The 14,786-nt window shown below is 46.2% G+C and overlaps 1 protein-coding gene across 2 annotated transcripts in view; it reads right to left on the minus strand.

The window, feature by feature from the left end:
• Positions 1 to 10,987: 10,987 nt before the first annotated feature.
• The window catches only part of ZDHHC14 (zinc finger DHHC-type palmitoyltransferase 14), a 267,133-nt gene continuing 263,334 nt past the window's right edge, over positions 10,988 to 14,786 (minus strand). For both annotated transcript variants that reach the window (XM_032407580.1, XM_032407578.1), the window contains one exon: positions 10,988 to 12,285. In XM_032407580.1, the coding sequence (XP_032263471.1) occupies positions 11,887 to 12,285 (399 nt within the window). In that variant the 3' untranslated portion in view covers positions 10,988 to 11,886. The remainder of the gene's footprint in view (positions 12,286 to 14,786) is intronic.

The raw sequence follows: 14,786 nt of genomic DNA on the forward strand, positions 1-14,786 counted from the left end.
AAATGTTATAGTCACAAACCGGGTCATAAAAACATCAAATTTTGAGAACTACTTAATTTCCAACCGAGCCTCCACAGCTAAAAAAAAAAAAGTTAGTCTAGGTAAACTCAGTTGAAGTCAGGGATTGTCCTGGTCAAGTTAGAATTCCCTCGTGCCCTGAACCGGAGGCTTCTTTAGAATCTGAGCGGTGTTTGTCACAGTGTCCTCTGGGATCAAGCCTCTGGTTCGCGATCACTCTCTCTGCCCAGGGGCCTCTGCAGAGATGTAACTCCTCTCAACACATCTTCGGCATCTGTGTCAACTGTAGAGAGGCCAGGACTCACGGCGTCTGCTCATGGCAGCCCCATCTGACCACAGGCAGGCTCCCTGCCACTCTAGGGTGCTGCTCATATTGTAAACATTACAGATCTGTGTGTTTGCCCCGAGAATTTTGTGGTATATGACCGTAAAGTGCTGTCTTCTTATAAAAATCAGCCTATTATGAATTTTCCCAATGGATGGAAGTAATGGGTCTTGAAGACCCTTTCCCTAATTTGTGCATAGGTGCTCCACATGGTTCCGGGGCACACGACATATCCAGCTGCTCCTCCCGGCCCATCTGGGACCTTGGAGTGAGGGAGATGGGCTCTCTCTGTCTCTCTGCTTTTACTGACCTGCTATGATTTCCACTAGCCACTCTTATGCTTGCTCGCAGACTGCCCGTCTCCTTAGACTTGACCCAAGAAGCGAGGCCCCAGTGCCCTCTGCCCTCAGGTTCCCCCCAAAGCCATGGAGGGCAGCAGTCTTCCCTCACCAAGACCCCACAAAGTGGGGGGCAGGGGGAGCCCTCCACTGCTCCAAAGTCTTCCCTCAATCCAGACAGAATTCTCAACTCTTCTCCCAGTGGTGGAAAAAAAAATGGCGAGTTGATATTCTTCCAAATTTTTGTTTAAACCCAACTCATTTGGTCTTTTCTCTTCAAGTCATTGTCTCTGGCCTGGCCTTATAAAAGTCTATGTAGACACTCTGGGATAAGAACTGACTTCTTTCTTCTGGGCCTGCCAGGACCCCTTGGACGGGCCACAGACTCGAGTGGAGGGTGGTGGCACCACAAAGAATTGAGAGGAAAATTGTTTCCATCCTATAGATCATCTTTGATCTTGCTGTAAGTTCTCCTAGGAATGAATGGGGCACAAATGCCTGACGTGTAAGTGTAAGTTCTGCTCACCCAGAACTTGAGGATGGGTTGATTCATGATTAGACAACTCAGCAAAGCAGCTGACACCTTGATAGACATTAGAAAGAAAGAGAGAGAGAGGGAGAGAGAGAGAGAGAAAATCTGCTCCCTTTTTAGAAAGAGCACTGCTCTCCTCTGTAGCTCTTGGCTCAGCCTCCCTCCTGGCAGGCGAAGGACGCTGAGGAAAGAGGTAAGGAATTCTTAGGACAAATCCCACCTGCCGATGAACTGATAAGGAAGTGTTTGGCAGAAGCAAACAAATGCTACCCCTTCCTTTTGATAATATAGAATTTAAAAGTAGATCAGCCATAACAGCTGGAAGTTCAAACATGAATTCCCGAAAATATACACAAGTCCGTTGGTCCTGAGGAAGTGCCTAGTCACAGGGAAGCTGACACATGCAGAGGTGACTGGGTTTGTATTGCGAGGTCCCTAGTTTGTATCCTGTATAAGACAGAAGCAGAAGTGAGGGGGTGTCTTTGTGAAGAGGAGGGAGCACATGGAAAGCTCCAAACCAGTGTCAAACGAGAATGTGAGGTGGTAATGAGCTTCCTAAAAGGGTCCTCAGATTCACATTTTCAGTTACCTTCCATCACGCTCTTGGATTAGATTTTATTGCAGAAAGTTAATTTTTATCCAGATCTTGGGCAGATGCCTATGGAAGGCAAGGCACCCTAAGATTTCAGTAAGATAACAGAGCATCAGTTCACAGGGCCCTCCTATGACCTCAACACAGCTGGTCTGAAGCTAATATTTAGGGACACGGAGAGCCCTATTTGATATTTCCATGAGAACAACGGGTTTGGAATAATCCTTGGTGGCTTCTGAATCCATCTGTTCTCATTATCCAAAGAAATTGTGTTTTCTATTGCAGCTTCCAGGCTGACCTAACTAATTAAATTTCAATACTCAGGCTAGATTTCAATCAGAAAACACAGGTGCCACCAACAGATGTTTGCTGACCAGATTTCTCAAAAAAGGACACTAAGAAGAACCGTTGCATAGCGTCATCTCCTTTGTACCTTTCCAGAGTGTTGACTAGGTTTCAAGGAAGCCTTTTTAAAAGGTTTTACAAAATAATATTTTTTTCACCACGATAGTCAATGTCACCTAGACATGCCTCAAAACACAATGCGTGTTTCAATTTAAGCTATTAACAAAAAATAAATAAATAAATTCTCAATCCCTGGTGAGTTGTCCATGTTTGGTCAAGTTGGATTCAGCTGTGGAATCATCTAGAATTTCTGCCAGAAACTCATCTCAGCTGAAATTCCTGAAGGCTCTAAAGAAAAAGGAAAAGGTTGTTTTTAAGAGGTACCTTAAGTGCATTACAAAGGAGGATTTCACTATTTTGAATCTCTGGAAATAGAAAATGTAAGGATTTCTTTCTGTTGTTTTGTTTGTTCCTAGGACAGATTTTAAAGAAATCTGAGGTCCATGTGTTTCTTAAGATGGATTTACAGTTGGGTAGTGGGGTAGAAATAACAGCAAGGGGTGGTCCACTCTCGAGGGGGCCCAGGGCTCCAAGGGTCAGAGCGCCAGGCTCAGGACTCGGAACTTACAGATGTTTGGGGAGTTAAGAGCCCAGGTCTGTCGCTAGTATTATTTCGGGTCAGTTATGAACTATTTTGCGACTGAGCTAGGTTCTAAACACCACTTAAGATGTTCGCTTCCATGAGAAAATACATTCCAAATTCCACGCCAATTTCTGGAATATAATCTGTTAGTAAAAAGGATACAAAATATATTTCTATATAAAAAGTAGTATGTACGAACATATAAGAGTCTGTAAGATATTTGAGTGTATGGTATCTGCTTTCATATATGAGTGTATGCCATCTACTCGTTTCTCCGTTCTTCGTTACAGTCAGCCTTGTTTGTGACATGAAGGGGGCTACTGTCCTGTATCAGTCATCTGGCATCTCATCAAATCCATTAGCTCTGCTGATGCTTGTTCGGAGCCCACGCACAGACATTAGCATCAGCGCTGTGATGTGCATGCACTGTGCTAGGTGCTGTTTCAAAGCAAAAATGGGATCTTAGCAAAGTGGCATATAAATGTTTATTTTATGTCTTATTTCAAGGCCTCTTTTATTAAAGATCTGTGATCCAGAAATAAATAATTATAATATATGAGTATATGGTGTATGCATTCTATGATATTGAAAGTGATGCACATTTTTCAGGGACTAACCCTGTGTCACATGGCCAACAATGCTTGTTAATGGAGCTGGTTAATAGATTTTTATTAAACGAAATTTTTTAAAGCATGCAATCCTCAAATAATCTGTTATCTTACTATTGATTACAAATTACATATTTAAAGAATTAATTTTTTAAAAAAGATTTTATTTATTTGAAAGAGAGAGAGAGAGACACACACACACACACACAAGGGGGGAGGGGCAGAGGGAGAGGGAGAAGCAGACTTCCCGATGAACAGGGAGCCCTATGCGGGCTTGATCCCAGGACCCTGGGATCATGACCTGAGCTGAAAGCAGCCGCTTAACCAACTGAGCCACCCAAGTGCCCCCAAAGGTAACTTTTTTCTATTGGAATTATATAAGATGATTGACTTATGACCCCAGTTTTATCCCAAAGTAGAATATATGCCATAAGGAATGGAGGGGAAGCCTCAGGTGGGCTTGTGGAGGGAGCCCAGACACTCTAGATCTGGGGAGCAGAGCAGGACTTGCCCCAGCTCAGGTTCCCTCCACACAGGGCCTTGCATCTCAACAACCACATTTCCTTACAATGGGCACAAAATGGGGTAAAAGGGAAGATGGCTTGGTTTTCTGCTGAGGCTGTGAGGTCTCAGGATGGGGTCCCCTTAGGGAGTTTGGGTCTTTGTTTCTTGAACTGTTGTCACTGTATCCTCCTCACTTGAACTCCCACCTTCCTGAGCATTTGAGGATCCCGTGCCTGAATGAATTGTCCTGCCTGGCAGGCCCCCATGTTTTCTGGGGAGAGGACATTCACATGAGAATGTGAATAACAGGTATTCTAGGGCAGTGTGACGGAAATGTTACAGATGTGGTGGTGATGGTGTAATCTTGTGAATATACTAAAAAACCACTGAGTCGTACATTTCAAAAGGGTGAATTTATGGTATGTGAATTATACCTCAATTTAAGAAAATACCTGACAGACCAATTCAAGAATTCAGAGGAAAGGAGTCCCTTGGTCTGTCAGAGATGTCATGGAAATGTTGGTCCTTGAGCAAGGCCTTGAAAGCAAGGAAGGACTATGGGGAGAGTCAGGAAGAGCCGAAGGAAGATGGGGAGGGTGGGAAGTGCATGGCTCCTACCAGGAGATGGTCAGAGAGGGGAGCACAGGAAGAAAGGGACAGAAGGATGGAAATAGTAGTTGGGGTCAGAGTATAGAGGCTTTGGTGTTGGTCCAAGCAGCATATGGACAAGAAAAAGCCTTTGACAGTCTCCTGCCTGGGATCTGACTTGTGCCTAGCATGGCTGGAGAAGATCAATTTGCCTAGGTCACATGGGATGGACAGGCATAGGAAAAGCTTTGGGAGACCTCTTGGCAGCCATAACAACACTCTGGGGAAGATAGTGAAGAGAGCAATCCAGTAGAAAAGAAGGACAGATTTGATTGATACAAGAATAGACAGTACTGGACACCTGACTGCATATGGAGAGTAATGAAAAGTCAAAGACCTCCTAGACTTTTCAGTCTAGGACCCTACTAGGGAAGCAGCAACTGGTTTGGGGAAAAAGATGTGGAGTTCAATTTTAGGCATTCTGAGTTTGGGGTGATGATGGAACATCTAAGTGGACACTGAGTCAAGAGTAGCATGACACATCAGAAGCAAGTCATGTGCAGGTAAGGAAGCTAGGCACAGAGGCTCTACCCATCGCCCAAGGGTTGGAGAGCTAGTTTCAGGCAAGCCAGAGCCAGAATCCTGTCTGAAAACTCTTTCTCCTCCTAGGCAGCTGGTTCAGATGTGGGCTGGCACTTGGAAGGGAGGTGATCCGGGAGACAGACAGGCTGAAGGCCACTGCGGAGGCAGGACGAGAAGGTATTGGGAGTGGCAAAGTCTCTGCAGGGGAGGAGAGCAAGGAGAGCGAAGGGCAGAGGGCATGTCCTCCTTTAGGGGGTATGAGAAGGAAGCAGAATGCAAGGAGGTGCCAACTGGAACAACAGTGTCCCTGAGCCAGAGGGTGGGAGCATGGTGGTGAAGCACAGAGAGCTTGCGTGAGGAGCCTAGAGGCCATCCAACTGCAGCTTGCCTTCCCTGCCAGCACAGCCCACCAAGGCAGCGCCATGACGCCAGATGCTTCTGCGATGTTAAAGAGAAGGTAGACCAATGTCACTGGATTTGGCGATTGGAGACCTTGGAGGCCCTGTCTCATGAGTGTGACATGAGGGGATGCTGGGATGAAGGAAAAGGAAGAGGATTTTTTTGTTTGTTTTTGCTTTTTTTAATAGAAGAAAAGTGTGGTGACCTAGGAAAAGCAACTAATGAAAAGAGAGAAATTGAAGATGCAAGACAGAAGGGGCTGGATCCTAGAGGTCATGGAAGAGCCTGGGTCAAGCCTACTTTAGTAAGTAGGAACTCACTCGAAAGGGAGAGAAAAATGAAGACAAAGCTTTTCTCGGGGAGAGGAGAATGGATGAACTCAACTGGAGGGTCTCTTTTTCAATAAGGAGGAGGCGAGGTTATCTATTGTGATGTTTTAGTAAATACTCATTTTGTCCTCCTTCCTTAGTCATAGAACCCAACATTATTTGGGGCAAAAATGTGCCCAGCTAAAACACCGTAATTCCAGCCTCTTTTGCAGTCAGGGGTGGTCATGTAGCTCAACATTGGCCATGGAGAAATCTGAGTGAGATTTGGGAATGGCTCTTTGAAGGGAGACATCTTAAAGTGTCATGTACCCTTTTTGCTCCTTCTCCTCTTTCTTTCCTTCCTGGAATATGGCTTTGATGGCTGGAGCTGCAGGAGCTATCTTGTGACCATGAAGTGACCCTGAGGATGGTCAGTGCTAAGAATGGCAGAACAGAGAGGAAGAGGTCAGGACACTGATGACATTATGGAGCCATCACACTGACTCTGGATTGCCTACAGCTGGACTTATTTTGCATGACAAAAAGATATCTCTTTGTCTAAGCCACTGTTACTTGGGGATTTCGTTACTAGTAGACAAACACAATTCTTATCTGACAAGGTTGAAGGCTGGTGTGTGTGTGTGTGTGTGTGTGCATGTGTGCATGTGTGCGTGTGTGTGTGTGTGTTAGAAGGTGAACACAGAGCAAATGGATTGGGGGGTTGAAGTTCTTTGTTGCTCTAAAGTCATTTGTGAATTAAAAAAAATTGAGAATCACAGCTGTAAGAAACCAACCTAGATATTTGTGACCAGAAAATCTATTACTCTTCAGATGAGTGTCTACATAGTGCAAACTCATTGAATGCAAATCGATCCGATTCTTCCCTACACCTTGTTGACCTTGACAATCTTATAAAGGCTGAGGTTTGCATTTGATGCCATTAGCAGTTTTTATTGAAGGAGGAAAATACTTTCTTAATTCATTTCAGGTTTAAGATAGATTCTGCAAACATTGATGAAAACATGAAAGGCACTTAAATAAGCGCAAGTATCTCGGACAACATGCAATGCTCTGTATTATATTGTGTTCACTGTTGTTTAGATTTAGGGCTTTGAATCCACTAAGAATTTAAAATGCCTTTTTCCCCCCACCCTTTCACACCAAAATGTTTGACTAGTGTGAAATACCAAAACAGAATACCCTGGGCAAATGGTAAGCGAGGCTTTAATCTTCCTTTTTTTTCTTTCTTTTTCTTTTTTCTTTCTTCTTTCTTTCTTTCTTTTCTTCTTTCTTTCTTTCTCTTTCTTCTTTCTTTCTTTCTTTCTTTCTTTCTTTCTTTCTTTCTCTTTCTTTCTTTCTTTCTTTCTTTTCTTTCTTTCTTTCCTTTCTTTCTTTCTTTCTTTCTTTCTTTCCTTTCCTTTCCTTTCGTTTCCTTCCTTCCTTCCTTCCTTCCTTTCTTTTTTTTAACTGCAGCCTGAAACCATCTCCATTCATGTAGAACCCAGAAAACATGTCTCTTTGGATAGGCCATATGGCTTCTTGGTGTAACTATCCATCTTAACATATCTAGGGCAGATAGAGAGTTATTCAGTTATGTCTTCATCAGCAATACCAAGCGTCTCTTAAAAAGTCAACAACGGATAGAAGAAAAGTCTTCATGTTGCACAAGATGCCCATCTGTTTTCCAGCCCATTCTGTATGTAATTCCTGGGGTTTATGAGATTTAAAAGATAATTCCAGTTAAGGCCATTTATCTAGTTTTGTGGCAGCTGCAAATTCAGTTGCTCCAGAAACAATCTAATCTTCAGCCTCCCAATTATTTTCAATGGCTGGATTAATGTACTCACCACTCATTTGAAAATCCATCTTGGCTGTAGAGTGAGCACAGTACAGTGGGCAACTAGACAGAGGATTTACTGAGTTACAAAAAACCAGTAGCATCTTTGACATTTATTTGAAAGAAAATGACGTTTCAGCTTATTTAATATTTCAATAACTTATTCTTAGAAGACAGAGACGGGGGGTGCATTTCAAGGGAACAAATGGGGTGGTTTTTGATGCGGCTACATGAAAAACAGCATACAAGGCCATACCAGAGCTCCAGGACAGGTGGAGGGGACCAGGGGAATAAGAATTCATTTGAAAGGCTCTCTCATTTGGACAAGAATATGCTCGACCCCCACAACTTATAGGTACTTTATAAAAAATGTAAACATCGATTTGATTTAGGCTCAGCTTCAAAACAGTTTAAGGCATTAATCAGAAAAGTATATTTGACATTTCTTCCCTTTATTCTCTTTTCTTACACGATCAAGAACTAAACAGGTAAGGCAGTAGTCATGTGGTTGAATGAAAGACAACTAACTTTGGAAACTTTCCTTAAGCAACGAATGTGAATTCCTGATACTGTCTAGCTAACTCAAAACCACAAGCCAAGGTGGAAAAGCACTGGGTTTCTGGTGAAGAGGATGATTGTGGGCAGAGCTCAGGAAGGGGGCATCTGAGTTACAGCTCCCCTCCTTGGGGAGCAAGGAGGCTCTGAGACCCGCAGAGGAGCCCATCAGGCTGTGCCCTTCAGAAGCCTCCGTACCTACTGATGATGGTCCCCGAATGGCTCGAGGTCCAGCATTTCCCCACAGATGTTTTTACAGGCTCCAGTGCCAAGGACACTTCCTGTCAGTTTAGGCAAATTCATATCCTTGCTGTTGAATCAGACGAGAAGGCCCAGGCCCAGGGCAGTAAAAAACTGGGGGGGGGGGGGCTTTTGAAAACCCATTCAGGTCCAGTAGAAGCATGGCTCTAAAATGGGGTTCGCCTCTCGTTTGGAATCCCAGTCAATAATCCTAAACACAATAGGGGGGAACTGCGGTGCCCTTGGAGGGGGTGGGGCTGAGCGAAGGACTCTTCCTTTGTGCTATTCTGGGCCAGAACAGGTATTTGGCATTTTGCTGGCGCAGGGTGGGGTTATGGCATCATCCTCCCAGGCTGAAATAATTACATGTGCAAGCTGGAATGGGCATTTTTTCAAGTGGGCACAGCACAAACGCTGGGCCGATTATCCCCAGGCCCAGAATGCGATGTCATTCTGCCCTTGCAGATGCAGGCTATCGGCCGCCCTGCTGCTCCATCCAACGTCCTTCTGAGGACCAGGACATTCAGGCTCAATTCAGCCTCCGAGTGCCTGGGAAGCCTGCAGTCCCTGGCGCACTCCTGGGAGGATGAAAGCAGATGAATTTTTAAACAACAAAGTGAGGCTGTATGTGTGTGCGTATGTTTGATAATGGTCCAAACTTTAATAGCATGGTAAAATATTTATCTTATTTTTATAGCCAGCATGCAATCAATCCATAGCACACTGACAGAATTGAGAAAGATCGAGGTCTATACTCAGCCACAGCTTGATGGAACCACTCAACGTTTAAAAAATATATATATTTATCAGTTAATGGGAAATGCAGACCCATTGCCCGAAGTCACTTTCCTAAGATCAGGGGAAGAAGGGAGTTCCCAGGATCACAGTCCTTCATTCTGCAGACTCTCCCCTCTTTTCTAAGCCACAGAGTAAAGGGCTGTATCTCTGGTTTGGGGTTTTAAGAAGTTAATTGTCTTAGCAAATTGGCCCATTCAAGTTAATCTCCCTCTTGGACACTGAATAGCCTTGAATAGCTTTGTTTCACCGAAATTCCCAATCCCCTTTTTGATAAATGATGTCAAGTGGGTACAGCAGACAGGGTTGGGGTGGGTGGAGGATCGGTAATAAATATTATGTAAATATTGATTATTAAAGACAAATGAAAGATCCTTACTTCTTGGATTTTATCATAAGGAGGTGGAAAGAGGGACCAATCATGGGAAATCAGCAACTACTGAATTAGATGATGTTAGAAACGGAAAGACTCAAGAGTCCATTGTCTTCAGCTTCCAGATGAAGAAACTGGGAATGGACCGAGCCGCACAGATACTGGAGTGGGAAGTGATCCATCCTCTCCCCAGGGCCAAAGCTCTCCCAGGGTCTCCGGGCAGCAGATGGAAGGAGGCAGAAAGTAGAGGGTTAGGAAAGTTACGGAAGGCACATTGTGGGGCTGTTGCTTCTTGCTCACAGGCGGTGTGTGCAAGGAGAGAATCCCTACGGGTTTGTGACTGTGAATGTGTGTCTGGCTGTGTAAGGAAGAGCTCTGTCCCCCTTATTATAAATTCCAAGTGAGCACAAGGAGTTCAGAAGTCCAGATCAGCAATGGCTACCCATCATGTACCTCTCCTGTTTTCTATTCGAGTAGTACACACAGTATGAAAAGTACAGATCGTGCCAAGACACCACCATGCAGGAATTCTGTGGTCATTTTCAGCACAAAAGATTTCTCCACCAACAAAGAACTGGCTTTATTCCCAATGAGACTTTAAATTGTGCTTTTCTTTTTCTTCTCTCCTTTCCTTTTCTATAAAATGGTGACTCTTTCACAGGAGAAATAGTTTTTTTTCCATAAATGCAAACCGTTGGGGGCGTCTTGTGTTTCACATGGTTGTGAGGAGCCCCAGCTTGATTTTGAACTTGAGTCGATTTGGCTGTTGAATTTATCATCTGGAAAGAAGCGGGGACAGAGCCTGCTGAGTCCCTGCAGCTGCCTCCAAAGTGACTTACTCCCCAAATACAGAGCCAGCTCCCTTCTCGATGATAAATGAACTGAACGAAGTGGTAATTTTCTTAATTCCATTCTGCTTTGTATCTGGGTAAGAATGATGATCTACATGATCGGGGCCCAAACGTTAAGCCGGTTTCTCCTCCTCATTTTCTGACACCCGAGGAGGACCTCATGCTGCCCTTTCCGAGCACTGGCCACACAGAGCAGGACCCAGACGATGACCCCACGGTGGCTCTCCTCCCTGCAAGCCCTCTCCCCTCTCCTGTGGATTAACTGCCCTGTGGCAACCTGTCAAAATGGAGCAAATTCTGCTAAGACTGTGTCAGAAAGAGACGATTAAAGAAAAAAAAAAAAAAAAGAAAGAAAAAAACCACTGTTGGAAAGCTACCCTCTTACCTGAGAAATCATCCCGTAAATCCCTCCTTCCCCCCCATTCAAAGATTTTATTTGTGGCTGTTTGGAGACCATTCCTTGCTAGGGATACTTCGATAGAACCAAACTCTCCACAGGCCATCCAGATGACTGTGTTGCCATTGAAGCTGTTAAGGATAACTGTACGCAGATCCAAAATAACAGAGGACGTCATTTTATTGGCTGTCCACAGGAAGTTTGGTCACACAAGGAGGTGGAAACTGTGGCAGGCGTGGTACAACACAATAGCTCATCTAACTACTAAACAGAAGGTTAACTGATACGCGATAGGCTAAACCCCAGCAGCCCTCCGCAGCCCGGGCGCCGCCTACCCGTCTAAGGAAGCTCAAGAAGCGGGCGAGCGATGCCATTGTCCATTGGCCTCGGTGTGTCGCACTGTCTTCCCATAAAACAGCACTGGAAAATTCACCAAATTAGAAGAAAGAAAGCAAGCAAGCAGCATTTCCTTTTGAATACCAACACCACTTGTAAACAGACGTAGCGTGGCATGCAAATCCAGATCTGGTCATTTTTTTTTCCCCCTTTAGGTTTTTGGTTTTGTTTTGTTTTTTTTTGTCTTTTTAATTAACAAATGGAATGGTAGGTCTGTTACAAATATTAGTAGCATAACACGGAAGTGCCAGGTCAGTCCGGCCACCGTGTCCTCAACCTTCCCGCGGTCTGTCCCGAGAGCCCCGGGCAGGCCGCAGAACATCCAGCCGAACACGGTCCTTTCCCCCCAGACTCGGCCTGCAGCCCCGGAGACTGCTCCTTTCTCCCCAGGCCCACCCCTCAAATGCCAATCGCCCGAAAATAGCCACTTGGCCATTTTCATTGTTATCAAAGCAGTCCGGGTGGGGAAGAAAATTCAACTCGACCCAAGCTGCAGGCATTTGGGCCCTGCCCTCCTCTGCCCTCGGAGGAGGATCCATCTGCTCTCCGAGGGGTCTTGGTGCTCCAGGCCCCGGAGTCGTCCTCACCCACCGGGGAACTGGGTCATGGGAAAGCTCCCGCCATCTGCCACCCCCCCTCCCCCGCCCCCTTGGGCTGTGGTCACACGGAGCTGAGCTTCACCAGGCCGCGCACCGAGTCCTCGTGCAGAGAGTCCTGGCTGGCCAGACCCAGCACGTGCATGGTGCGGCTGTGGGCCAGGGGGCTGCCCGCCAGCATCCTGGGGGGTGAGGGCGCTTCCTCGGGGGTCAGGAACTGGTGGCCCACGTGCTCCTCTTTCAGGGGCAGTACGTCTGTGAGCGCGGCCTCAGCGGTGAGGTTGGGCATGGAGGAGGGCGGCGTGGGCTGCCCGAGCGTCAGGCTGGCGCAGGGCGTGCCCAGGCCCGGCTTCCCGGGCAGGTGCAGCTCGTCGCTGGTGAGGCTGGGCTCGCTCTGCAGCAGGGGCGTGGCCGCGGCCTGCAAAACGAATTTGGTGCTCTGAATGCACTGGTCTTGGTCGCACTGGAGAGCAGGGGGGAGCCAGCAAAGAGAAGGCGGAGATGCGCCCGGCACGGGGTGGGGAGGGAAGGGGGCACAGGGAGGAAGAGGGGAAGGGGATGGGGAAGGGAGGGATGCGAGAGAGAGAGAGAGAGAGAGAGAGAGAGAGAGAGAGACCCGTTAGTGACACCTCGGTCAGGCAAGGCAGAGAGCGTGCTCAGTAGCCTGGTATCGGCCGGAGACACCCAGCGCCTGCACCGAAATCAGCCGCTGGAGGGACTCATCACCCACAGGGGCCCAGGGAGTCATGCGCAGCCGGAGGCCACCATGCTCCTGGCCCTTGGTCCCAGACACGACCTAATTAAGAAACAATCCCAAGGACAGAGTCACAGGCCTTACCACCTAGAGCTGTCTTCCGTGGCTGTCGCTCGCACACTGAAAACCACTTTGACTCTATCGTTTTACAAATACAGGGGCCTGGACCCACGCTCATAGCAGTGTCAGTCACAACAGCCAAAAGGTGGAAGCCGGGGTCCGTCCACAGATGAGCGGACCGACAGCATGTGGTCTGGACAGACAATGGGCCGCCACTGAGTGCAGACAGGAGGGAAATCCTGACACACCCTACGACACGGATGGACCCTGGGGACATGGTGCTGAGTGAGGTAAGCCAGTCACAAATGGGCGAATGGTCTATGATTCCACTTCCATGTGTACCCGGAAGACTTAACTTCCCAACGACAGAAAGTAGAAAGAAGGGGGGGTGCCCGGGCCTGGGGGGAGGGGAGAGGGAGCCAGTGTGCCTGGGGACAGTCTCAGTTTTGAGAGATGAAGAGGCCTTGTGATGGATGGTAGTGATCTTGGCACAACCCTGTGAGCGGACTTATTGCCACCGAACTGTTCATTGAAAAATGGTTAAAATGGTAAATTTTATGTTTTGTATATTTTACTACAAAAAAGAAAGAAAGAAAGAAAGACAAGCCCCTCAGGGTCTGATCAGACTGTTGTTCACAAAGCCCCAGAATTCCCCACTGCTAAATTTCCATCCACTTCGAGAACCGTTAATTGAGCTTCTGTGGGTTTTTTTAATCTGTGAAAGAGAATGCCAACATTTTACAAGATGTTTCCTTTTCTTCTAAACGTTCTTATGTCTTATGCTACACCTCATGTCCTTTCCCTCACTTCACTCACTGGGCAAAAGAAATGGTGTAAACATATTTTTAGCTGCTCGAATGTGGAACATGGAGCGTGGAACCCTCCCTGGAGCGATGGGGCAGGTTTGGGATCAGCCAGAAGAGACCTCGGTGGCACTCAGAGGACTTGAACTTGAGTGTGTCCAGTAAGTCCTTAGGGATTTTCAGGAACCACTCTTCCACTGGAAGGAGGAGGAACGGGTGTGACTTTAGGTTCAAGCGGTAAGCTAGGCACTGCACTGTGTTTCTTCAGAAGTTCTTAGAACAAACACATTTCCCCTCTTTGCCAGTGAAGACCCTGAGGCTGAAGTGAATGAGCGGCTTGCTCAACCTTACAGATACGAGTAAGGCAAGGACCCAGGATCTGGGTTTGCTTGACTGTAAACCTCTTTCTACTACTGCATGTGACACACAGTAGTTACTTCATAAACCTTCCTTGTCTTATTATCCCCTCCGCTCTTTTTCAGAACATTCGCCTGAGTTCCTGTAGGACCTGTGCTAATGGGTTTGCGATGGAGGTGCCTCACCATCCTGCCCCGGGGACACCCAGAGCTGCCATCACTCACCCACCTCCATGCAGGGAACAGCACGAACCACGCACCATGCAGCCTTCCCGGAGGAGAGAGAGTTCATCCAAGTTCTGACTCACTAGGCCTTTTTTTTCTTTTTTCTTTTCTTTTTCTTTCTTTTCTTTCTTTCTTTCTTTCTTCTTTTTCTTTTCTTTCTTTCTTTCTCTTTCTTTCTTTCCTTCCTTCCTTCTTTTTTCAAAATATTTTGTATTTAAATTCAACTTAGTTAACATATAGTGTATTATTAGTTTTAGTTTCAGAGGTAGAGGTCAGTGATTCATCAGTTGCATACAACACCCTGTGCTCATTACATCACGTGCCCTCCTTATGCCCGTCACCCAGTTACCCCATCCCCCTTCTCACCTCCCCTCCAGCAACCCTGTTTGTTTTCTACAGTTTGGAGTCTCATGGTGTGCCTCCCTCTCTGTTTTCATCTTATTTTATTTTTCCTTTCTTTCCCCTATGTTCATCTGTTTTGTTTCTTAAATTCCACATAGGAGTGAAATCCTATGGTATTTGTCTATCTCCGACTGACTTATTTCGCTTAGCATAATACCCTCTAGTACTGTCCATGTCATTGCAAATGGCAAGATTTCATTTTTTGATGGCTCCGTAATAGTCCATTGTATTATATATACCACCTCTTCTTTATCCATTCATCTGTCAATGGACATTTCGGCTTTTCTTTCATCTGCTCCCGTGTGCGTGTCCTTTGGCCAGATGGGTTTCTTCCTATAATCACAAGTGGCAGGCCAGCCCCCAC

Source organism: Phoca vitulina, unplaced genomic scaffold, assembly GCF_004348235.1.
Source record: "Phoca vitulina isolate PV1807 unplaced genomic scaffold, GSC_HSeal_1.0 scaffold9, whole genome shotgun sequence".
Taxonomy (NCBI): domain Eukaryota; kingdom Metazoa; phylum Chordata; class Mammalia; order Carnivora; family Phocidae; genus Phoca; species Phoca vitulina.